This window comes from Topomyia yanbarensis, chromosome 2 (assembly GCF_030247195.1).
Source record: "Topomyia yanbarensis strain Yona2022 chromosome 2, ASM3024719v1, whole genome shotgun sequence".
In the NCBI taxonomy this organism is placed as follows: domain Eukaryota; kingdom Metazoa; phylum Arthropoda; class Insecta; order Diptera; family Culicidae; genus Topomyia; species Topomyia yanbarensis.
This window is the reverse complement of record NC_080671.1, coordinates 315,831,749-315,858,690: the sequence shown is the minus strand read 5'-3', so window position 1 is coordinate 315,858,690 and position 26,942 is coordinate 315,831,749. Positions and strand designations below refer to the sequence as shown.

The window sequence follows — 26,942 nt, the reverse complement described above, 5'->3', positions numbered from 1 at the left end:
TTTGGAAAACTTAGCGACTAAATTTCATGGATATTTTCCAACAATTAGTCAACTAGACGACTTAGATGACGTCGTGGATACGACAAACTCATTCATATTAGCATCCTACGAAGAAGCTTGTCCACTTCGTACTGTTAAATCGACTAGGGGAACCCCTTGGTGGAGGGCTGAGCTTGATAGAATGAAGAAAGTTATGAGAAGAGCTTGGAATCGGCGTCAGCGTGATGACTCAAGGGCTTTCAGGTCAGCTCGTAGTGCATATAAGAAATGTCTTAGATCTGCAGAACGGGCTGGCTGGCAAAGCCTATGCACTAATGTCTCTAGTCTGAACGAGGCTAGCAGATTAAATAAAATTCTCTCCAAATCGAATGATTTTCAGATAAACTCCTTGAAAACCAGAGATGGTGTTTATGTGACAGACGAAAAAGATGTTCTTAATTGTCTCTTCGACACACACTTTCCAGGTTGTATCGATCCGGAGTTGATCAATGTTCACAGATCTCATTCTGGTGATTCGGACTCGTGGGCGCTAGCACGCACATTGGTTTCCACTGAATCGGTCAAGTGGGCAGTTGACAGCTTTGCTCCACACAAATCACCCGGAAAAGATGGAATACTTCCCGTGCTACTGCAAAAGGGATTTGATATTCTTAAACATGTCTTGAAAAAGATTTTGCTTTCCAGTCTTGCTACCGGGTATATCCCGAAAGCATGGCGAGAAATAACTGTTAGATTTATTCCCAAAGGGGGGCGCTCAAGCTATGAAGAAGCCAAGAGTTTTAGGCCTATCAGCTTAAGTTCTTTTCTTCTGAAAGCTTTGGAACGGATAATCGATCATCACATCAGGAACGTTAGTTTAGTTGAATATCCTCTGCACAAAATGCAACATGCATATCAGTGTGGGAAATCCACGATCACTCTGCTTCACGATGTTGTTTACAACATTGAGAAAGCCTTCTCGCTCAAGCAATCTAGCTTGGGTGTATTCCTAGATATTGAGGGTGCTTTTGACAATGTGTCCTTCCAGTCTATTCTGGAAGCGACGCGCGGTCATGGGATACCTGCATGTATCTCAGGTTGGATAAACGCAATGCTTAGTAACCGCATACTTTGCTCGTCACTGCGACAGGCTGAGATACGGAAGTTGAGTATTTGCGGTTGTCCTCAGGGCGGCGTTCTGTCACCTTTGTTATGGAACTTAGTAGCTGACGGCTTGTTGAAGAAACTCAATGAGCTTGGATTTCCAACCTACGGGTTTGCTGACGATTACCAAATACTAATTACTGGATTTTGCATCGGAACAATCTTTGACTTGATGCAACAGGCATTAAGAGCTGTCGAACAGTGGTGTCGACAAGTTAAACTATCAGTTAACCCAAGCAAAACTTCAATGGTTCTTTTCACGAAGAAGCGAATAACAACCGGGGTTCGTCCCTTGCAGTTCTTTGATTCTGAGCTGCTGTGTGCAGATCAAGTCAAATACGTTGGAGTCATATTGGATTCCAAACTGAATTGGTCTGCTCACATTGAGTTCAGAGTCAAGAAAGCGTGCATGGCCTTCGGGCAGTGCAGACGAACTTTTGGAAAGACCTGGGGTCTCAAACCTAAATACATCTATTGGATTTACACGACAATTGTACGTCCAATACTGTCATACGGATGCCTTGTGTGGTGGCAGAGGGGAGAGGTGGTGACAGTCCAGTCAAAGCTAAACCATCTGCAAAGAATGGCGCTCATGGCGTTGACTGGTGCTTTCACCACGACTCCGACTGCTGCTCTTGAGGCACTTCTAAATATCAAACCATTACACATACACTTAAAACAAGAAGCACTATCATGTGCATACAGACTGCAGGTTACTGGGCTTTGGAACAGTAATCATGTTGATCTTGCTACCAGTCATACACGATTGTGGTCACAAATGGTTACATGGGGTGAAGATATTCTTGCTCCCAGCGATATTACACTCACTTGTAGTTTTCCTTACAGGACATTCCATGTGAAGATTCCCTCTCGAGAGGAGTGGTTGTCTGGCTTTATGGAAAGACAACAACAAACGCAAGTGGTTTGTTACACTGACGGTTCTCTGATGGAGGGACGTGCTGGTGCTGGTGTCTACTGTCGTGAAATGAGACTGGAACAATCTCACTCACTAGGTAGATACTGTACTGTATTCCAAGCAGAAATCTTTGCGATTATGTGCGGGGTGCAATCGGCCCTTCAACTGAGTTTGTCCGGCAGAGTTATAAACTTCTGCTCCGATAGTCAGGCTGCAATCAAGGCCCTTAGCTCAGACAAATCCCGGTCCAAGCTAGTGATCGCGTGCCGAACCCAAATCGAAGAACTAAGCATTGTCAACACTATCTACCTTGTCTGGGTGCCCGGACATTGCGGTATTACTGGAAATGAATGGGCTGACGAATTGGCCAGGGCAGGTTCAGCGATTGACTTCGTTGGTCCTGAGCCCGCGCTGCCAATTTCGACAAGTTGGATAAGGGAAAAAATACGGTCCTGGGCTTCGTCCGAGCACCGCAATTATTGGAGAAATCTACAAACGTGTCGCCAAACAAAGGCGTTTCTAGAACAACCATGCCCAGTGGTTTCGAAAAATCTCTTACATTTTTCGAAGCTCCACTGCGGCATGCTGACCAGGGCTTTAACCGGCCACTGCAAACTCAATTATCACATGGCAACTATTCAGCGCGCTGAGTCTTTTTCATGTGATCTTTGTGAATCCGACTACGGAACCTCATATCATCTGATATGCAACTGTCCAGCGGTAGCGCAATTGCGATTTCGAGTTTTCGGCCGTCCTTATATAGACGAAACCATGTTTGGTCGACTGAAACTCAGAGACATACTAAAGTTTCTTATCCAATGTGGTAAAGAGCTTTAGGCTTATTCGCAGGGAAGTTGAACTACTTGTGAGTTTAATTTACCTGTTGTTTATTTTTTGTTTTGTGCTGTTTTTCCCACCCTTCCAAGTCTACTTCCCCACACCTCCTTGTCCTTTCCTTCCGCTCAGGAAATGATGAAAACACACGGCAAGGCACAAATCCCCGACTATGTACGGGGAACATGCCATTTGAGCCAACATATTCTGATTCCTGATTCCTGAAACTCCATTGGGCTCCGCCATCGTTCCCCCCAGGAACTACCTCTCGGTATTACGTCTGGGGGGATGGCTGTACTTGATGTACTCATTCACTCTCGCTCACGCGTTCATGCGTCCTTATCAGGCTTACTTGGGTGCTCACTCTATCGCACCTTGATTCACTCTCTAACACTCCACATGAGGCTGACTTTTGTGCTCACCTTTTCCGTTCCTTGCGAGGCTGTCTTGTGTGCTCACATTACTCATTCCTTGCTAGGCTTACTTTTGTGCTCGCCTCTCCCATACCATGTGCGGCTGACTTGGATGCTCACCCTATCACCTGGTTCACTCTCGATCGTGCCACTCTATTATACCCCTGTCACTCCCCCTGGCATCCCACGTGGGACATTTTTTAGGCCCCACTTCTGACATACCATGTGAGGCTGACTTGTGTGCTCACCTTTTTCATTCCTTGCTAGGCTGACTTTTGTGCTAGCCTCTACCATACCATGTGAGGCTGACTTTTGTGCTCACCCTTAACATGCCGTGTGAGACTGACTTGGATGCTCACCCTTTCACTCCTCTGCCACGCCATGAGGTATCGATAGATAAGTCCCAACATACTACGCTACGACCCTCCCGTCTTGGCATGAGGCAGTCCACTTATACGCCTATACACTCACTCTTCTGTCTTGCTTCGGGGTGGCTGGGTTTACCCCTTACACGATCATTCACTCCCTTTTTTTGCGCTCGGCCTTTTTCGCTCCAACTAACCAATCACTAGTTAGCCGTGCCCGTCGTCTGTTGCTCGGTTCGCCAAATTACCTGTAGCCTACAGGCAATCTGGGTGGTAGCAGCCGAGACTGCGTTCCACTTCTCCACCGATTGACACATCCGCTGAATAAGGGTATCAGGGGTTGTGTCCCAGCCACAGACGTCAAGCATTGCTCTTCTTTCGACGTCGAACCGAGGACATACGAACAGTATGTGTTCGGCAGTTTCGTCTACACCTGGGCAGTCCGAGCAGACTGGGACCTCCGCGTACCCGAACCTGTGGAGGTACTGTCGGAAACAGCCATGGCCTGACAGGAATTGTGTCAGGTGGAAGAGAACTTCCCCATGGGGTCTTCCCACCCAGCTCGATATGTTAGGTATCAGCCGGTGGGTCCACCTACCTTTCGAGGAGTTATCCCACTCACGCTGCCATCTGGCGACCGAGGTCACCTTGGTGCGCTCGCGGGCTCCTCTATTTCCACGTAGCTCGAAACACTCCTCATCTTCCCGAATGACCAGCCCGATTGGCATCATGCTCGCTATCACGCAGGATGCATCGTATGATACCGTGCGGTAGGCAGATATCACTATGAGGTACATCACGCGGTAGGTGCTCTCCAGTTTCTGTTGGTAACTGGTTACCCTTAGTGCTCTTGACCATGACGGGCCGCCGTTCCTGAGGATAGATACGGCAGCCTACGTCTACTGGTGCACACCTTTGAGCTGTTGGACATCATCCTCGATAGTGCCGCAACAGCAGTCGACGCTCTCTAGCATGTATAGTCAACATGGCTGCTGAAGGTCAGCTTGTCGTCTATAATGACTCCGAGAGACTTCTCCCACATGGATAACTGCATGTTGTGTCGACTTGCGGTTGTTGAGGATAACTACCTCCATCTTATGCTGAGCGAGCTCCAGGCCTCTCGCGCTCATCCATTCAGGTTCAGGTATATATATATATATATATATATATATATATATATATATATATATATATATATATATATATATATATATATATATATATATATATATATATATATATATATATATATATATATATATATATATATATATATATATATATATATATATATATATATATATATATATATATATATATATATATATATATATATATATATATATATATATATATATATATATATATATATATATATATATATATATATATATATATATATATATATATATATATATATATATATATATATATATATATATATATATATATATATATATATATATATATATATATATATATATATATATATATATATATATATATATATATATATATATATATATATATATATATATATATATATATATATATATATATATATATATATATATATATATATATATATATATATATATATATATATATAAATATTGTCAAAAACAAGGATTGATTTTTTCTTTCGGACATGAGCAATTCTTTGAATTTGTAAACCAAATAGCCCGCAAGTACACTAATGATCCACTCGTTCGCCCGGTTTACTCATACTTTGGAGCTGATTTCTTCTTTCAAACATCAACAGTTCTTTGAAACCCGACGTCGGAATTCCGATGTAAGAAATACAACACTGGAATTTCGATGCTACAAATCTGTTGCCAAAAACCGCCGTCGGAATTACGATGTCGCAAATCCGACGTCGGCATCCAGATGTCTAAAATCTGACGTCTGAATTCCGAGGTCGGCAATCCGACGTCGGAATTCCGATGTCGAACATCCGACGTCGGCATTTCAATCTCGGAGTTCTGATCTTGGAAATCGGATGTCAAAATTCCGACGTCAGAGTTCAGACGTGGGAAGCCGACGTCGGAGTTCCAACGTGGGAAATCCGACGTCCGAATTTCGATGTCGCAAATCCCACGTCGGAATTCCGATGTAAGAAATGCGCCGCCACAATTTTGATGTCAGAAATCTGATGCCGAAAATTCGTGGGAGCTCCTATGTCGAAAAGCCTACGTCGGAATTCCGATGTCGGTATTCGGATGTCGAACATCCGACGTCGAAAATCTGGCATCAGAATTCTGATGCCGAACATCCGACGTCAGAATTCCCATGTTGGAAATCCGATATTGAATATCGACGTCGAAATTCTGACGTCGGAATTCTGATGTGGGGAATCCGTCGTCGAAAACCCACGTTAGGATTTCGTTATCGAAAATGTCGGATGTCGGAAATCTTGCGTCGGGATTTCGTTGTCGAATTCGGATGTCGAAAATCCGACGTTGGAATTTCAATGTCGAAAATCCGATTTCGGACTTTTGATGTTGGAAATCCGACGTCTGAAATTTGTTCTACTAACATGTATGTTACCAAGAGAAATGTAAAATAAAATACTGCTATTGTCTGATGTTCGAGGGGAGCATAATGGCTAACATGCTGAATAAGATTGTTGATTTTCATTAAGATTTTTCGCAATTCTAAGCAATATGAGTGTTTCCCCATCTCAACAAAAAAAAATCTGGGAAACGGTTTTATACCTTGGGAACTTCTGGACATTGTTTCATTCTGGGTAATACATTTCTGAGAAAGGGTGCATTTTGAAATATTTTCTAGGAATTGGTGCTTTCGAGGGAATGGTTTTCTGGAATACAGTTCTTTCTGTTGAAAAAAACCGGTGTTTTTTTTATTTCTGGAGAACGGTTTTCCGGAGGAAAGTCGTAGAACACTTCTTAAGGAAATTTTATTTAGCTTAAATGTCTCTTATCTGTGTTTTTCTGCCTTGATGTATACAATCGGCTTTTTAAACAGCCACATCTGTTGTATGATTAGACTACCTTGGATCCGTCATTCAGCCTAGCATATGCAATATTAATTCTTAAAAGGGGGAAATAGGACTAAAACAATTTGCGCATTAAGGGCATAAAACCTAACTATATTAAGTTTGATTTTTTGTGTTTTGGATTCATCTTGTCAGTAACTATCAACAACTGGGTTAGACGACGTATCTAAACTAGTATCCGAATTAAAACACAAAATAATTCCAAGCAGCTCACACGACACATGCGAAACTCTGCTTTGCTGACGAGAAAGCGAAAACGAATTCTTGTATTTTGGCTAGGGAGCCAAATGCTTGGCATTATGTTAGATACATCGTCTAACTAGACACCCTGTTACTGACTAGATGACGAGATGAATTCGAAACACACAAAAAACTAAATCTTATTTAAAGCCTTGCATAGCTTTACTGTTGTCCGTTCATCCCCATAAAAAAATTTCGAATATTCCACCATTATCTCTATAAAACTGTTTCTTAGCAGACTTCCTACGAACAGCGACAGGTCTGCACCTGTGTACAAAATTTCATGCACGCCCTCAACCTCAAACATGCTTTGACTTTTTGTACAGGTTTACCACGAACACTGAACCCAAGCGAACGATGTGCGAACTTGAGTTTAAACATCATGTACGTGCACCGGGTGCGTACACAAGAAAGATACGCACAAAACAAAACGAGTCAACACTAGTGATGATGAGTGAGAGGGAGAACTAGTATCAGGAACCTGTGTGTACGAACACGGTGTAAGTACATGGGGTTCGGTTGTGCAGGCGAACACGTGTACGTGTTTTTGTACGCATAGGAGTGTTCGAGTTGGCACACGACATGTGGGTATAAGATGAGCACAGAACTAGAGCGAACATGGTGTTCGATGTTCATTTGAGAAGACTGTTCTTAGAAACGTAGCTACGATACTGATTGAAATCGATGCCCGATTCATTAACGAAATTGTTGGGCACCTTCCCTAGTATAGAGCCAACATAGGTTCAATACACAATATACATTATAATAGGATACTTATAACTTATAACTTGTTTCACAGATTACACATTGGCAAAGGTGTGCAACTCGACCTGCGAGGTGAAGGAGACGTCTGGCTACGGTGTCTCAGTGACCACTCAGTATTTGTCCAGAGTTACTACCTGGATCGTGAGGCTGGCCGCACACCTGGTGATGCAGTGCATAAGATTTACCCAGCTGCTTGTATAAAAGTAAGATTATTTAAAACTACGAAAGGCGAATAACGGTTGATACGTTGTCTTCCTTTCGATTCTAGGTTTTCGACCTGCGCCAATGTCATTTACAAATGCAGTCTCTGGCAACGAGTGCCCAAAAGGCAGCTCAGATGCAAGCAGCGGCTGTGGCTGGCGTCTCAGGCTTAGCTGTTGGTGCCCCAAGGAGTAAGTTTTCACATATTTGAAAAAAAAAAAGTTTCTATAGCACCATTTCCCATTTCAGATTTATCTGCCGCAGCCGGAATTGGGGTGGACGATTTACGACGGCTCTGCATTTTGCGACTATCGTTCGTGAAAGGCTGGGGCCCCGACTATCCCCGGCAGTCTATTAAGGAAACCCCGTGCTGGGTGGAAGTGCACCTACACCGAGCTTTGCAGCTTCTGGACGAAGTATTGCATCAGATGCCGATTGATGGTCCACGGGCCGTCGAGTAAGTTTTTGGTTATACCATTTTTGTGCAGTATGGGATATTTATTTTTAGTTACTGATAGAACTTCAGATAAAAAACACACCCAATTGGTGTGGAAGATAGTTTATAAGATAAAATACGCGTAGATTGAAAATTCTTTGCATGCGCGAAGTTTGAATTCACATTTTTCTATCCATGGAAGGCATGTAAAAGTCTGTATGTATTCCAACTTCCATAGATGAAAACTCGACGAAGACGTTGCAATACATTTTATCACCCAAACAGTAAGTTCCACTACTGGAATGATATTGTACTAGCAATGAGTGTTTCGCGTTGGTTTTCATCTGCTTCGGATAGCAAACGTGAGAAACGTGTGATTTTGTTAGTGAGAAATATAAGATCAAACATGTATACTTGGCCGATACCTAAAATATAACAAACTATTTATACACAGTCTAATCTACAAATTTGCGATCATGAAAAAAAAAATCAAGCATAAAAGTGATTCAATCGTTGATGCGTTACATTTTCAACAATATATTTGAACAATAATAGACGAAACAAAATAACTGAAGAATGAAAACAAAGTAAATTAAGAATGACAACCAACAAAATGCTCTACCTCTAACGTAAAAATGAATTCAACTGAAACACTCACTAAATATACAAAAAATACACAGTCGTAACAAAGGACCTTTACTAATAAATCTTACGGCGAAGTAAGCATAAAGTTCACATAGCTACTCATTTAGAGTGTATTTCAATAGGGCTGAATCTGGATTCAAATAGTTATTGCAAAAATACGCAAGTTAAAACGTTTAATGTATCTCAGAATTCAAAATTGATTGTTAGAATGAACGGTACCTTACATAAAGCAACATGCTCCATATTTTTATGTACTCCTTATTAACAGAATATCTTAAATTACTAAGATTTTTTCTAATATATCTAAACTATCCATTGTGGCATGTATTGGAGACCGTTTAAAATGGAACTAACATGCGATTGGAATCAGTAAAGGTACAAGTGCAAAGATTTGTTTTATGCTAATTGTGAGAAACTTTTCAAAGAAAACTGTATTTTCGTTATAACAATTAAAATGTATCGATTTTCGGTTCATGAGTCAAACAAGAACATTAAAATAAAACAGACAAACCACAAGTGCAATGAATCAATGTTACAAAAATAAAATAGCCGGAAAGAGTTATATCCTCTTATAATTATGGCAATCCGTTAGTTAGGTTCAGAATATACGTTTTGCTTTTTCCTAAAGATAGGTGTCCAAAAGTGTTTGAAGTGCAATGACAGAACAATTCTATTTGTTTTTTCTAGTAGCAGAACCATTAGATTTTATCTCCGCCACGTTTTTACTCTCACTGACCTTTAGATCTAACCATGGAAAGTTATCGTACAAACCACATTTTGTAAAGAACTCTACTTCGTTCTACACGGTCTTTTTTAATATATCAAGGAATAAACCCTTTGAAATTCAGTTTAATTTTTACCTCCCTTTCAGTTTACTATAAGATGTTTTGAATATTCTTTGACAAGTATATGTTATATATTCAGGCCCTCACTCTCATCATATCATTTATCAATTCGTGACAGCGAAAGTAAGTCAGTGACATAGTAGAATTTTCGTCCTTCAATAATAATTTAAATAATTAATAATAATCATGCACATTGATTCTTTCCTTTTTACCGAAAAGTTCATCACACCAATACATTAAATACCTAGTTATTTCCCGAAATTGATGCATTTTTGGACAAACGAGACGTGATATTTCGAAATTTATGTAATAAATTCAAAAATCTGTTCGATGAACAATGCTTTAAAAAGTAGTTTTGTTGCAGTGAATGTTTATATTTGTATAAAAACGTTTCTATTAGAGTAGTTTTGATAGATAAGATTCGATTTAAAAGCGAAATTGAAAACGTTTTTTATTCTCAAGCTACTGTTTTTTTAACTTAAACTTATGAATGTCTGGTAAAGTGATGTCTCTATATACTTTACTATCAGGAGTAAGTGTATTTCACATTCAAGCAGAAAACCATACAAATAATAATAGAAGGCATAAGTTGCACAAATACGTTTGTATATGAGTTTCAGAATAAAGTGAATGAAACATAAATTGCATCTATTTTTAAAAATTGGTTATGTTTTGCCTTACAATGACAAAAACATCCCTTTAGATTTCCGTGGTGCTAGATTACGAATACCTATTCTCTAAAGTCATCTTTGTGGACTGATGCCCGATGAAATTTGTCTTCTATTCCAAAAATTTTCATGGTAAAAAACGACATAGTCCTTGAAAGTATTTAACAAAAATCGAATTCGATAAAACATTCGCCTGGGTACTCATCTTTGCTGTAATAACTCTAGCTCTTTTTTGTGGTGACTGACAAGTAAACATTCGAAATAAGGTATCCTTTTCTAAGTTTCCGAAAAATAGAAGGGAGGAAATTCCTTCAAAAACTATAGATGCGCCAAATTTCTCAGAACACCAGCTCCACCTTGCATACACGGACACTTATTTAGTAAAAAAAAATTTGCATAAAAGTTGCAGATCTTCATTCGCCAGAAAACGAAAGGGCCTTGTGTTCTTGAATTGAAAGTAAGTTGTTCTATTAGTACAGAACCTTGCGATACCTCTGCTTGTTAAAGTAATTAATACTCGCTTAGATAAAATAGGGTTTATTTCTAGGACTAGTCCATGCTTTTATATTGAGTTTTTTTTGATTTTTAGAAAGTTAGAAGTTAAAAAAGCGTTGCCTATCAGGGATCTGATTCGACCACTACCGAACGTAAAATAAATCATCGACCAGCCGGTCAACATGTCATCCTCTCATTCGGAAGTGAAAAAATCTATTCAAGCTGTTCACGACACCACATCCGGACGATCATTAAGGAGGATCGAACAATGATGCCAAAATCGAAAACGAAAAAGCAGTTTTTTCCACACCGTATGTTGGATGTTCATGAAAATCAATCAGTTTATGTAGAATATTGTTGTAATACTGCTGATTCGTTTTTGTGAAGATCCAGTACAAAATGTAGAAAAAAAACCGCTTTCGTTTTAGATTTTCGCACAAATGTTTGCTCGTCTTTAATTGTATTAGATGGTTTGAACGTTACAGGTCTAACGCTCGCTCGGAGGTCTCACTGCAAGAGTACACACCCTAGGGCTCATCACATAAATTACGCAAAATCCTTCGATAAAACCGATTGAAAAACATTTGATGTGGGGTTAAAGTTTTAATTCTCTTCAAATGTTCAACAGATTTAAAAATAACACATCTTATTCATTGAAGTGTTAACAAATTGTATTATATGTACATCGAAATCTTTCTCAAGATTGCCCATATCCGTTATTTTAGATGTTTTTAGTTCGAGCGAACTGTTATGAATTTCCTTCTTTTCAAACATGTTTTGATACACACAACATAAAACAAACTTCCTTGGTTTCATTCATATTGACACGCACAACAATCGTGTCAATCAATGCGTCAATTATAACGATTATGACCGACTCATTGTCGCCATTACCGTCTTTGGGGAACCGTTAACGTTGAAGAAAATCAGTATCATCAATTTCTGGAAACTTTTCGAGTGCCTTGCTGAACTGTTTTTCCAAAAACTGTTTGCGTACTTCTTTGGGCTGAGCAAGCGCAACATATAAAGGCTTCCCGGCGAAAATTCGACCATTCATCTCAAATATAGCTCTACTTGCGGCAAGCACAGTAGTGAAGCATACAAAACCGAAACCTTTGGAACGGCCATTATCATCGCGCATCACCCTAGCGGAAGTTATTGGCCCAAACTTGGAAAACTCTTCAAATAGCTGAAGATCATCTACGGAACTGTCCAAATTTTTGATGTATAAGTTTGCAACATTGTTCTTGAATTGATCCATTTTCCTGCATAACCGATAGAATGTTGATTAGTATTAGGGCTCTGTAAAAATCCATACGTACCTTCAATTGATTGAAGACATCAAATAAACAGAACAGTTATAATATTCGATATTATCCCGCGAATTATTTGGTTTAAAACGAAACGACGGACGACTACGAGAACAAACACAGTACCGAAGACGATAGGTATAAAACATAAAGACACGCGAAAACAGAGATGCCAGGTACTTTTTTCAAATGTCTGCAAAAATAATTTTAAAAGTCTTGGAAGCACAAAAAAGTCAGGAAAGCTGGTGTAACCAAAAGCCTTTATATTCAAAAATCTGTAAATATCTGCAACCAAACTAAAAAATCTGCAAATATCTGCATCCAAACTAAAAAATCTGCAAATATCTGCGTCATCGAAAAAATCTGCAGCTTTAATTAAAAGTCTGCGAATTTGCAGACTTGTCTGCAAATCTGGCATCTCTGCGCGAAAAGATAAAAAGCAAATCTGCAACAGGGTTGCCAAAATTAAATCTGTATGCCCTGTCAAAAAAATGCGGACGAACATGGTCAGGCGATTTAAAAAGTTTGACCACAGATAACAGACGTTTAGGCTCGATTTGAATCGTGTGTAAATACCCGCTGCTGAAATTCCGAATAAATCAGACATATGAAACATGTTTGGCAAACGTTTGCAGATGGCGCAGTGATCACTACAATGCAGTTAGAGTGCAGCTGTCAAACACGTGTAGCAAACAGTTGCACAGATGGCAATAGTGAAACACGGATTTTCAACGTATATCAATTTGAAAGTTTACACAGGTTTTTGAAGAAATTTTGTTCTAGCCTAAACGTCTGTTATCTGTGGTTTGACGTTTGACTCAACTCGCCCGTGCTAATTGCCCCTAGGAACAAATGCAATTTGCAAATGCGATTTAAAGGCAATTTCAATACAAATTTTCTGGCGGCTGAAATGGACTTGGTTGTTTTTCGCGTTTTTCAAACATGGCGGTTCATGTTTGACTTAAGCTTAAAATTGTTTTTTGAACAATTGGTGTGTTCTCACTTGTACTTTGTCTAGTGTACTTCATTTAGCCAACGAATGTGGGAAATTGTGGAATCGTGTGTAAGCATAGTAGAACAAGATCTTTGACCTAAAGTTTTACTGAACGTCAGATTGTGATAAGTTTTGGTGTGCAATACCAATTTCACCATTGATTTTTCCTATAATTTGGTGGTGATTACCTAGTATACTGGTAAGTATATGTGAGTAGATAATGGATCCGAAAATAAATATTATTTATGATTTTCATATTAGGCAATTGAGGGCGATTAAATGGCACGTTCCGTGGGCGATTTAAGGGCGGGTTGGGCGGCAAAAAAATGACGGCGGCAAATCGCCCAAATGTTGCATTTTATATAGCCCCCTAATTGCCAGCAATTTGCTGGCAAATTGAGGGGCAACTAGCGCATCCGAATTGGCAAATAGCCCCCCGTTAGCAAGCAAATTGTCCTTTTTGACTGGGTTTTGACCTAAAAAATCTTCCAAAAATCTGTGTCGATATCTGTATCGAATCAATTGAGGCTGTGAACCATTTGGTGAAATTTTTAACTTTTAGTTAAAATCTGACACTTCGAAAGTTATTAGGCAATCCATTAGACGCTTGTTTGACAATTCAGCGGTGGGTTCTGTCAACAAGTCTACTCCTGCGAACAGAAAAACTCGTCCGACAAACAACTTTGTTAGTCCGATTCGTTTGATGTTGGATAGAATCAACGATATTGTCGGACGTCGCACCCCTCGGAGTAACGTCAGAATAAGTAAACAAGAAATAGTCAGCTGATCAGAAACGTCTCATAGATTGCCTAATTTGCAAAATAACCCTACTCTGGAGCATGGTTAAAATTGACAGAGCGATAGTTAAATTTGGCAGCTCGATGGTTAAAATTTTGCCCATGATGCAGAATAAAAAGGTGGAAACATTTTCTGTACCTAATTGAGGTTGTCAATATTTTTCAATACAAAATTAAGGGATTAAGATTGAAACGAAAACGTGTTGAGATTTGTTTGGGTTATTTCATGATGTGGATGTTTACTTTTCGAGACTATGACTGTCATACTTAATGTAATAAGAAAAAAACTAAATTTAAAATTTCGACAAATGTTCACACCTCTACCAACTTGTGGTGATCGCAGCTGTCAATTCTAAATAACTATCCATATGTCAACTTTTGAAATGGTTCGCTCTCTCGGTTAAATTTTCCATTCAAGAGAAAATAACTTTCGAACTGTCAAATTTTAACTAAAGGTTTAAAAAAATCGCCAAATGGTTCACAGCCTGAGTCGTTTAACCTTTTGCTGGATTATCTATCGAAGATATTTATTCCTGTGGTTCAAATCAGTCAAGCACGGACCTGTTTATATTTTCGTAAAAAACACTACAAATTGTTCTGATATTTTACATCCTTTATCGATATGCACAATGGAAAAATAATTTTCGTCTGTATTTAATGACTTTTGTTGATATATAATGTTATACACATTAATGTGGTTTTTGTTTGAGGCAAAACTGAGTCAGTCCCTAACCCCAACTGCTGTCAAAATGTATGAACTGACAGCGGTTGGGGTTAGAACCTGACTCAGTTTTAGGTTCAAGCGAAATCGCCATAAGTTGACCAATGTAGCTGTCGAATTTTCGAACAAAAAATTGAGAATTAACAAACCACATCAGAGCATTACAGTCAGCGATGCCAGATTTACAGACATGTCTGTATTTTATAGTATTTTGATCAGCCCCCTGCTAGGCAGCCATTTTGTCCTAGACAACATCTATGCCTTTGTTAAAATCAAAACAACCCAATGCTATTGCACAGGCGACATGGGCCTGGATGCGGCTTGGCCCATATATGTTGACTACTGTCAAAGTCTGTATATCTCCATAGCGGATGACAGGAGTGACACCGCCTGCTTTTGATAGTCTCCTACAGATTAGAGTCTGTATACAATATTGACCTTTCTACTCCCGTTAAAAAAGATACGGTGCCGAATTATTTCGTGAGGAAAACAAAAAAAATTGCACTGCAAAAACCGGTTGAGGTTAGGTATTTCGTGAGGCAAACAAACCAAACTCCTTTGGTTTGACGCATCTGTGGTTGTAAATGAGCTGTCAGAAATCTTAATAGAGTCCCGTACAGAGGAATGCGCAACACTGCGTAGAACACAGACTATTCTGGTTGCAGTTAAAAATCTAAATAGTGAACTTGCGCCTTTCGGTTTTCTCCTATTTTCATCGCACGCAACTAAAGCGCAACTGGTGTAGATGATGCGCAAGTTGATTTTCTAACATGTACACAAGATGCGCATTAGTTGCCCACTCTGAAAATAGGGAAAAAGCGAAATGCGCAAGTTCAATATTTCGATTTTCAACTGCAACCAGAATATTTATTTTTTTCTGGCAACCAGAATAGTTGCTGTAACTTTGAGTGACTTTGATCAAATTGCAAAATAAATTCATACTGAATGAAAAATTAAGCAACTTTATCGTGGCAAACGGAATATCCCAGAGCAAACCATTTCAAACATTATTTCATCTGATTTATTGAATGCTAATTAATCAATGAATAAAGTGTTAAAATTTATTCAAAGAATTCGAGCCAACGCAGGATTCAGGTTATTTTAAGTGGATTTTTCTCGGATGAACTTGACACTCGAATAAAACAGTAACAAAACCATGTCACTGTGACAGAACAATAAGAACCATTTGCAGTGACGTCCAATGTTATACTACAATACCAAAACAAGACTTTTACATTCACCAAGGGGATTGGTTATGTATTGATTTTTATTTTATTCAATGTTGTTTAACAAATCCGGCCTTATTCTGCGCGGCGAGTGACGTGAGACGACTAAACTTACCTCACTTTACGTGACTTTTCTCACCCGATTCCGAGAGTCGACTCTGGTGAGGTTAAATTTCCCATTGCGGTTAAATGGGCGTCTCACGTCACCCGAAGTGACTCTTCAGAATTGGGTGAGAAAAGTCAGGTAGAGTGAGGTGAGATTAGTCGTTTCACGTCACACGCCGCGCAGAATAGGGCCGATCGTTTTGTTCCACGCATTATCAAACGGGAAAATTGTTATTTAAAACCAAAATTTGTTTTTACTATTTTTTTCTGCGTGAAGTACATACCTTTGAAAATTTCAATTTTTTCTCAATTTCCCGCACAACAAGATCTATAACCCCTTAAGCATCTTTTCCTCAATGTAGTTTGTTGCGCGTAATTTGTTTTTTTTTGTTGTAAAATAAGTCGAACAATAACCAACCTTATTCTACGACTAATTTTTCGAACAAATGTGGTTCGATCGATTCCGACCCGCATATGATTTTGTTGTCGTTATTCAGATTACAAATTACATTCGTTCAAAAACACGATCTGTCGTAATGTAGAATAAGGTTGATTAATTCATACCAATAGGGAAGCGAAACCTACCTTAACATTTCCACACTATTGCATAACCGTACACCTATTCATGAGTCAGTTACAATCTCTATACCTACTTACCAACGGAGGAAAAACCTGCAGGCCAACAGCTTATGGTTTGTCGGTATGTTAGAGATTATGAAGTACAGACTATTTCTCGTAATGTTCACAATATCCCTCTGTTTTGTTTATTTACTGTTATTACTGGTTTCTTACACATAATGTAATGCTCAATATTCGGTAGTATATCGTAATATGTATATATTTCATTTTAATATATTAAACAATCTTATTTTCAGTTAAGTGAATACAGAACAGAATGTATTATTCGTTTTTCTCTTCTTCGTCGGATTTGAGTATTGAAAGATAAACAGAGAACTAAATATGTTTAAAATACGGTTCGGACTTGGGTTGTGGTTAGCATTCCTGTCTCCGATGTGATTAGGTACTTCAACAGATTTGCCTAACTTTCAAAGTGACTTAAGTGGAACGAAAATGCTGCTTCAAGCCAATGCTAAGTGTTCTTTTTTTCTGCGCTTTTTTGCAAACCGGTAAATTTATGTAAGGTTGAAAAAACGACCAGGCTAGCTTCTGTCTGTCACGGTATTCTTCTCTAAATCTGTGCGATTTATCTTGTATTTGATATAAGTGTTTGTGTTGTATCCTCTTAAGATGATTCAATCGAGCAAACTTGTTTGACCGTTGTTTTAGTAAACCATCAATCGAAACATGCTGCTTTTGAGTGGAACGAGATTTACTGGAAGAGTTATCATGATCGGTGTGGCTGAAAAATCCTGTGTGGAAAATGTGTCAAAGTCAACATTACATTGACTTGGGGAATTAAAAAAAACAGGGTCGAAACTGATACTGGATAAAATATTAATGCCTATAGAATTGAATAAACTGTAGGTAAACATCTGAACAGACTGAAAACTAAATCGTATGTGACAGGCCTAACTATTTGGTTATTGAAATTGTACAATAAATAGTAACTGGAATACGTTTCGTTTAGTTTGTAAAATTATCTTGATGCATGTAATTTTTAAAGATTTATATTACAACTGTTCGATCCATGCTACAGTCCGCGTAAGGGTTTCTGTGTAGGTATTCTCTTTGTACTGAACTTTCAAGTCCAAGTACTTTGATAATTCTAGACTAGGTAAGTGTACTTTTTACGGTTTTTAAATTTGCTGTTTTTGATGAATATTTGTTTACCAATTCTATACTCGTGACATCCTGTGCTGACGAGTTTGTATCAATAGGTGTGTTTACGTGAATAAACTGAAGGAACTGGCGACTTTTTTCAGTGTTTTCGTGTGGCATGTGAGCCGTTAGGTTCAAAGTAATGCTCCTTGTCAACGAATAACGTTAGAGTAACGAAGAATGCGTCATTGAAAATGGACATATGTTCTATTTTTACACAGAGAATGTAGTTGTCATAGTTTTGCACATTATTTAGTAGATTATATGTACGCATTTACCAGTATAGACCTGTTGGTAGGCTGTTTCAATTAATCGTGTATCATTTACTTTGTAAAATGATGTGTCCTTCAGATATATTCATTCCAAAAATAAACACAAATAATCTGTTCAATATTAGGTACATCGCATCTTTTTTACAATGGAATCAATGCAAAGTATCAGCGAAATGATTCTTTAAATACTCAATTTTAAATCAAATAAATATCATAAATTTTCAACATAATTTACTTATTTACAGTACAGTTCATCACATTACAAAGCAACTGATTGAAACATTCGTTTTATTTCAAGTCGGTTTCGTCGTCTAGCAGCTCATCGACATCCTTCTCCCAGTTGGCGCGATCGGTGCCATCGTTAACCATTTCGTAGTCCTGCAGTTCCGCTTCCAGGTCCTTCTCCCACTGCTCTTCTATAGTAGTTGTCGTTTGTACGAATCAAAATTTGTTTGATTTGTGTTCGGTTCGGTTGTTTGTATTATGGAAGGGATGAACGGAAAAGTGTAAATTTGGTATTTAAAATAGACCTTAGGTTTGTGGGTTGGGAAACAACGAAAATCAACAGGATTGTAGGTTGCATTAAACGCATAAGAGATGATTCCCGTAATCTGGTTGACCTAATAATCTTTTTTTTCTTACTGTGGCTATAAAGCACTGTCCTGCGGTAAAGCATTCGTAGTATTGACAACTATTATTGTACTATTTAATCTACCCATATCTAGTTATATTTTGTTACATAATCAACTAAGCCGTTCATCAACATATTGTTCGTATAATCAGTCACGTTTAAAGAAACACGCAAACAGACAATTTTGACATGTGACATAGTATGAAGACCGTCACGTAGATGATGCTTGTAACACATTAAACAAACGTGGAAATTGCATATTACACGATTGAAATAAAATTATTCAACAATATCAGTGAGAATCGATTCATTGTCCCTAGTGCTGTACTGTCGTCCTAATTGGACAATAGCGAATATTTACATGTTGTTTGAGTGAGTGTCATTTTGCTTAGTTGAAACAATGCTATTAACCCTTGATTTGTAATGTTTTGCTTCGGTTAAAATAAGTTTTACGTTTGCTACTTTCATCAAACCGATCCTTTGATAATATACTCTTTTCATTGTGGTTGTCAATTTTAATAAATCACAGCTTATTTTTAATTGCCTTAAAATTTATTTGTCTATACAGATTATTGCATTATATTATTCGGATAAAACTGGATGACAGAAAGGTTGCTATAGAACGGAATATTTGCGGTACTGTGAAATATACACGAGAAGCTTGCGTCGTGGGATGTGCCAAAATTCAGCACGAACCCTGGAATCAGCGTCATACTGGGGTAAAACATGCATAATTGGTAACAAATCTGCACTTGTAGCATGATAAATAAGATCTATAAGGTTTAGCCATCTTTACGATCATCCGCTAGCCAATGCCCAAACATCGTACCATTCGTTATTTCTTCGATATCGTTCGACCTAGTGTCATGTGTTTCGCGATCTCTGAATGGATAATATTGATTTGATTTCTCTTGATTTGCAACGATGTTGTTTTGTATTGTCATTTCCCTTACATTACAGTTTGTTTGTCTCATCTTTGTTGTTTAGTTGCAACGAATTAAACACTTTCTTTTAAATAAGTACATTTATGATATCTGTATTTTTGTTATATTTCCATTTTTACTTTTAACATTCTACCTCCTGGAATATTTAGTTAGCGTTCTTTGTTTAATGATTTTGTATATACTATTTTGTCGTCAAAGATGTATAGATTTAACGAAATGCACAACATTGAAAAAATCTGTAATTTCATCCTCTTCTATTCAGTTTGCTATTATATATGAATACTGCTATTTGTGATAATCTTTCGTAAGTTTTAACGCGAAATATGTCGTTTTTTACAGTTTCCTAATCTTTCTGTTTCGTAGCTTAGCAACTCGAGATGGCATTCTGTGTGGGAGGGAAAGGTGTCACCATGGAAAATAATAAGCTAAATTCGAATTGAATTGACTGATACTGAAGCAGTGACATGAGCACTAGGTTTCATAACAGAGCAAACCGTGGGGAATACACAATTAATTGGGAGAGCGAGTTTTTGCAGGAATTTTGGCCTCGGTGGGTTATGAGTTAGAACTAAAGGGTTTCGTGTTTTATCTCCTACCAGTTGCAATAAGAGACGGTGTTTGATAGTGATGCCTTTTCAAGTGATAAGCTAGAATTTTACGAAGGGATTTTTATGAGGAATCTGTTTGTGTTGTTTTTTTGGGATTAACATTATCTTGAGGTTACGAGAAAAATCACATCAAGACAGAAAAGTACACTTATTGAGTAAAATATTTCACTATCTCAATATTGGGTAGTGCTTAAACAATTCTGGGTTGAAATATGATTGATAAATTTGTCTACCGCAAATATTAAGTAACATTAACATATATAGTTCTAAAATTGGCCAAAATGAAAATATGCTTGATTTGTTAAACAATGAACGCGGTCTGAAAAAAAGCCATATACCAAGATTTGCCCGGCTCACAACAAGTGTAACTTGACTAAAGTTGAGGTACTCATGAAAAATTTGATACCGGAGCTGGTTCGTATGCTCGCGTATGGAAACAATTCTCCTATTCGATTCTCATGTATAATGCTAAGATGGGTTTACGTTACGGAGTCATCTTAATTCTTTTTGTTTGGAGTTGGGTACATCAGATGTGCTCATCAATATTGCAATGTCTGCTTGCTAATAACATTATCACCTGTTGGTACGGGCGTTATGATTTTTTAAGTTAATCTGTTAATATTGTGACTACGTCTTTAGGCTGTTTGAGTGTAAATCGTAGGTAAGAAGCAAAGGAAAGAAAAGAGAAAGTTAGTGTTATTAATTAATTCTAGATTCACAATAACGCAAAATATCAACTAAGTAGTCGTGAAGCACATAGGAAAGAGGAAATGTGTGTACATTTAAAGCCGAACTTGTAATACTATTAATTAATAGATCGATAAAACGTAGCAACGTACAGCATATTACTACTATACCAACTAATATTTAAAAACATAACGCACAAAACAGAGTTGCCAGATAAACCAATCCAAATTCCCAGTCGATGAATCGAATAAAACGAATAAATGTAGAGTCGAATCAAACAGCCTAAAGGTAAGTGCTGAGCTGATTTCCTTAATCTAATGGTTTTTGTTCTTCAGTATTTGGATAGTTACTTTATAGCCACAGTAAGTAAATCTGGCAACTCTATTCACTAAGTTTGCACTAGATTCTATATTTCTGGATCTAACAATAAGCGATGTTTAGTAGTATTCCCGTTCTGAAACAGCGCTGCGTGGTGTTTTTTAAACAATACTCGTAGTTCTTTTTCAAAGGCGTGATTAAATTAAAGAAAACCAATATTACGATAAAATGAAATGAAACTTTTAAATTAATTACATAACATAAAATTTGCTAATGATGGCATGATTCGCTGTTATTTAGTAAATATCCCGCATAAACCATACGACTTATCGTTTCTTATCATTTGCCGTATGTTTTAACGATTGCAGTGGTCAAGAATGTAAATTTAAAAGGGAATTATTTCTTTTGCCAAAACCAAATAACTTAGCTTCATAATATGATTAGGAAAGTTTTCAAGGCTCTTCTTTTTATTTAAACAGAAGTTGGAGTGGTTCTAATTTTAGTCAGAACTAAAATTAAATTTTTCAAAGGTTCGAGAGAGAGCTTTTCTGTCTTCAATGAAGTTGTAGAACAACATATTGTGGACAAATTTGTTGAAGCCACGCAAGCTCTATATTTCATGCTTTTCATTGTACGAGTAATCGAAATGTTAGCTTTGGGATGTTTCTTGAAAACGGTTATATTTATATAACTTTAGTAGATTTTATTTTACACTAAAGTAAGCTTTGGAAAACTTGAAGATTATTTTGGGTCGCATAATTTGTTCATGTACATTGTACACCAACTGCAAAACTACTATTTTCGTTTCAAAGTTATGATAACTTTTCCATAAAAATATAACTCTTTTAAAAAGTATCAATTTCGATTAGGGCACTTAACAGTAAATAACGTTTCTGCCATATGAAGTATCATATTTTGTAGTATACATCACCAAAAAATAGCCAATACTATATTTTTGCGTATCTTGCAATATTTACTAGAAAAATCGTTTCTAGTAAAAAGTATAATAACTTCCTAACGAAAGAAGCTAGTGGTACAGTACATGGAGATAAACTGTTCTCCCGATAAATATCTGAAAATATTTCTAAGGTCATCTTCACGAAAAATTAATATTGTAAAAGTTACACGAATAAAACCATTTTTAAGCTACACCCTTTTTGGTAAAGTTCCTGTAAAATGAATATAAGATGTAGAGCTGCAACTAAGCAGAAGGAAAAAACTGTGGAATACTAAATTCAGGTATTCCATACCACATTATGGTGTTAATAAACTCTACATAAGATATAAAATACCAAAAATAATAACACAGACATGTTCTACGAATAACTAGTTGATAATGAAACGAGTTATTATAATGCATGATTAATAATAACACATTTTTTCAATCTTCCAATAACAGAATTCACTGTATGGAGGTATTAAATAAGCTATTGATATGGTATTTGTAAAAATCACTGGAATACATAAGTAATACCTACTAAAATAAAGTATTATACCTCATTGAGGTATTAAGCAGGTATTGAAGAATGTTTTTTCAATACCTGCTTAATACCTCAATAATAAATTAATACCAAGTTTTTGTATGATACCAGAAAATAGTAAGCTCCGCATATTGGACAACTTTACGGCCCCCTAGGGGTCCGCAGACCCCACGTTGAGAATCACTGTGCAATAGTGTTGCCAATGATCGCGTAAACAAACATATTTTACAAAAAACTTTCGGACAGAAAATCCCTGTTCTAGCACTTTTTTCTGGGAACTATAAATTAGGAAAGCTTCCCATACTTATAATGAAGATATCAAGGTATGTTGAGTATATTCTATTATTTAGTTACGGAGATAAATTACCCAAAATGCTGCAGTGTTAGAAAGCTCCATACTGCAGCGATCTGAGCTGAGAGTCCGATTTTTGGGACAGAAAATCTTCGTAACGGATACATATTTTGATTCGATGAGCGTTTTTAAATGTTTTTGTGCTTGTTATTTTAGGTATCAAAGTAAAATATTGCCAACGCATAGGAACACGTGAAAGAATGCGGATGCGCTATTATCACGGATTACATTGAAATGGTCCCTAATTAATACAGTTTATTATAAATGACAAAAAATTAAGATTTTCTGACGGCTGTACATATTTGTGAAACGGCTATTTTAAAACATTAATTTTGACAGTTGAATCTCAAGTCTTCAGTTTTTTTAGAAAGGATGTCTTTCATTATATTGGTAAACCCGCGATTCAAGCAACAAATAAAGTGAAAAAATAATAGATATTTGTTATGGAAAACTTGAGGAGCCTATTTTATGGAATGATTTTTGTGTTTGGTGAAAACACGGTTGTTTTCAAGGTGCTCACCACTTTTGTGCGAAATGAGCGCACGGCGCTACTAAGACCACTATTGCATCAACCACCGTTCAGTGGCTTGCATCTGCGTACACGACTGCACACGCCACAGCAAAGAAAATACATGGTGCGCCAATCGACAGCTGTGACTAACCAGATTTAACGAAATTTATTTTTTTTTCCTTCTTTATGAATTTCTCCATTAAAGACTTCATAGGTAAGCGTAATTCCATTGCAAAACATAACGGTCTGAATAACCCCGCAGAGAAGTCCGAATGATCCCTACATTATAAAAGGATGAAAAAAACGTAGTTTTTCAAATCATCGCGTAGTGCTACCATGAGGTGGAGCAAATAAATTTTTGCGGCTCCAAAATGTACTGTCCATAAAAGCATAAAAGTCCCATATGGATTGTTCTGTTAGATTGTATTCTGTTTAGAAAATATAAAAAATACCTAAACATGGTTGTCCCATCCATAAGGCTCAATGAAAATGTAAATCTTGAACTCCGTTTTTCTTGGCTTGCTGTTTTCAGTATGGGACTCTTATGCTTTCATGGGCAGTGTTGCTGAGGTTTCAAACTAATACTTAGGATCTTTGACCGATATATTCGTTCACATTTACCTACCTAAAGAGACGATTTGGTTAGATAGGTCCGAATACCCCCCGGGTTCTCCTATGTCTTACTTTATGGAAAGTATTAGATATATAATTCTGCCTTTATGAAAAATGTTTTTGAAGAACTACCAACAACCAACCGATTACCAGATCGCAACGTGGCAGAAGGCTCAGGAGGTGGTCAGTGCAGCTGTCATGAATATTGGATAACACACGAGGAAATCAGTGGAACAACTGTTTCGATGTGAACTGCCAACAAGCAACAGATGAGCAGAGTCAGACTAGGAGCTTATTTCTCGCAGTAGTTACATGTCGGAACAGTGTAGTGAACTGAAAGCAGCTGAAAAAGACGATCATGAAGTAGAAAAGTATCCGGAACCTACAGCAATCAACGACCGGGGTTGTTGACCTATTATATAGAAGTGTAAGGAGTACTTTGAGTTGTTAAACGACAAATGTACACAAGCAGAATAAGGCTTGAAAATTTTGGATTCGCACGCTAGGGGTAGTCTAAAATAATAATCTGGACCTGAAGAAAAAAATGAGAAAAGTAATAAACCACCTTATCCCTCACGGTTGCTTATACGCTACTCTTTCGTGTTGTGGGGCCCTATTTTCACAGTCAAGTCACCTAGTGACGTAACGCGACAGCGTGGTTCTCACAGTCACAGTGTCTCATAATGTCGGATGTTGTGACACACAGGTACTGCATCATAATGTCCCAAAATATGGAGCATCATAGCGTCCGGGACATTACGACGTACAAGAATATGTCGTAAAATCTGAAAGCAAGAATGCATCAAACATCGCAAGTTATTGTTGTGGCACAACATCCGAAAGTAGTCCTGCGTCATAATGTCCGATAGTAGGATGACTGAGGACTTTCAGTAGTACATTTATTTTTGGACCTTATGACGCATTTTTGTGCGTTGCCATGTCCCGGATGTTATGACGCATATTATTTTGGGATGATATGGCCTGGTACATTACGACATTATCCAGGATATCGACTGCGACATAGAATCCGAAATTTCGGGCGAATGAACTTCAAGCTTGAAGTCCTAACTAAACAAACGAAATCCGAAACCGAAGTCGCACAAGAGGTGCGTTGTAATATCCGAAAATAAGTGTGCGTTATATAATCCCGAACATTATGACGCACATCCCTTTTCGGATGCTATGACGCGTCGTAATGTCCCGGACGTTACGGCGCACCACCCTTCTTACGATATGACCTCGGACTTTATGACACGGTGCGGTGCCTATTGCTAACATTTCTGATGATAATGATGATGGTCCCACCTCATTGAGCATTGCAAGATGACGTCATGAGTAAAATGCTCGAAAAAATGACGCCGATCTCAGGTAAAATTTTTACATGCATTCTTCAACAATAATTCAATTTTTACATGCAGTCTTTAACAATATTATGTGGTTTTAATACCTCTACATTTGTCTGGAACATCGTTTGCACGAAAAGTCACAGTGAAAAAAGTTATATTAAAAACTAAATTTGAGGGGGTTGCCTTAGAAAACGCTTTATAAATCGATAACCTTAAGTCCCACAAGTTCAAGTTGTTCAACAAAATTCTTTATTGTGAGCATTTCTAAAATTTTGTCAAAGACACCAACTTTCTACCTCGTCAGTACAAAAAGGTTTTTTTTCTAATTCAATAATAGTAAGCCATGCCTCAATTTTATTTTTATCAAATTGCGGGGAATATTCATACGAACAATTCCTCCAAGCACACCATGTGAATATATTCGATGGTGAATTAAGTACACATTTTTGGCATTTTCGACCACTGTGCATTGCCTGCTGACTCGTGGTGGATTCGGATTGGTTTGTAGTAATTGCTAAGCCAACCGACTAAACCTAAACCTCTTGTTTCTCGCCTTCCTCATCCATCCGGAGCAACAATTAAGTACTGCTTTAGTAGAGATTGTGTTCTTGCTTATTTTGTTTTGTGTTAATCATCATGTTTTTATCCATAGCTACTTTTCCTTACTTGCTGTCCAACCTTCGCGATATATCTGACCTACTCAGGTCTAATATCGTCACCTGTTAAGACATGAACCGATCCGGAGGCGTCGACCATAAGGATTTACATCTGTTTACAACCACCTTCACCGGGCTTCTTATCCTTCTTGGTGCTAGTCGTTCCTATTTATCTGCTAGCTGGTGCTGAGAACTTCTCGGCGGCGGTATTTTACCGTATACCGATGCCGATTTTCGCGATCCATTTTGCTGCCACTCCAACGGAATAATCATCGGCGGTAAAATTTCTCTAGACAGCGATATCCCAAACCCCCTCCCCTTGCGCACGGGCCTGCAAGCCCCATACTCAACGAACTAACTCCGTTATTACCACTATCGCAGCAATAACTGAGATTAACTCTATTATCGAGCAAAGCTATCACAACTCTATCATTGAATCAGACCCTGATCACAACAGAAACTAAAAGCTTCGATTCAATTCGATAAGCTCTTAGTGCTGGTCACCATATTCGATTTCAAGTTAGTCTCTATCTGCTTAGCGCGCGCGTGGCTCAGACTTCTGTAGACATCTAATAACTTTAATAAACAAGTAACGAAAATCCATCATCCA

The 26,942-nt window shown here is 37.8% G+C and overlaps 2 protein-coding genes and 1 long non-coding RNA gene across 14 annotated transcripts in view; 1 reads left to right on the top strand and 2 right to left on the bottom strand.

Annotated features, from left to right (window-relative positions):
• The window catches only part of LOC131683661 (mothers against decapentaplegic homolog 4), a 29,008-nt gene extending 18,528 nt beyond the window's left edge, over positions 1-10,480 (top strand). For both annotated transcript variants that reach the window (XM_058965838.1, XM_058965837.1), the window contains 3 exons: positions 7,727-7,895; positions 7,961-8,084; positions 8,143-10,480. In XM_058965838.1, the coding sequence (XP_058821821.1) occupies positions 7,727-7,895; positions 7,961-8,084; positions 8,143-8,354 (505 nt within the window). In that variant the 3' untranslated portion in view covers positions 8,355-10,480. The remainder of the gene's footprint in view (positions 1-7,726; positions 7,896-7,960; positions 8,085-8,142) is intronic.
• A 1,131-nt stretch (positions 10,481-11,611) lies between these two features.
• LOC131680807 (uncharacterized) lies at positions 11,612-12,421 on the bottom strand. The gene is made up of 2 exons (XR_009303866.1): positions 12,305-12,421; positions 11,612-12,247 (listed from the first exon to the last, which is right to left on the bottom strand). It is a non-coding gene; the product is annotated as an uncharacterized LOC131680807 (long non-coding RNA).
• A 4,443-nt stretch (positions 12,422-16,864) lies between these two features.
• Positions 16,865-26,942, bottom strand: part of LOC131683659 (synapse-associated protein of 47 kDa) — a 69,704-nt gene continuing 59,626 nt past the window's right edge. For 9 of the 11 annotated variants that reach the window (XM_058965829.1, XM_058965827.1, XM_058965826.1 and 6 more), the window contains one exon: positions 16,865-18,602. In XM_058965829.1, the coding sequence (XP_058821812.1) occupies positions 18,475-18,602 (128 nt within the window). In that variant the 3' untranslated portion in view covers positions 16,865-18,474. Of the gene's footprint in view, positions 21,010-26,942 lie in introns of all 11 variants that reach the window. The other 2 variants (XR_009304545.1, XM_058965836.1) reach the window with 1 other exon arrangement.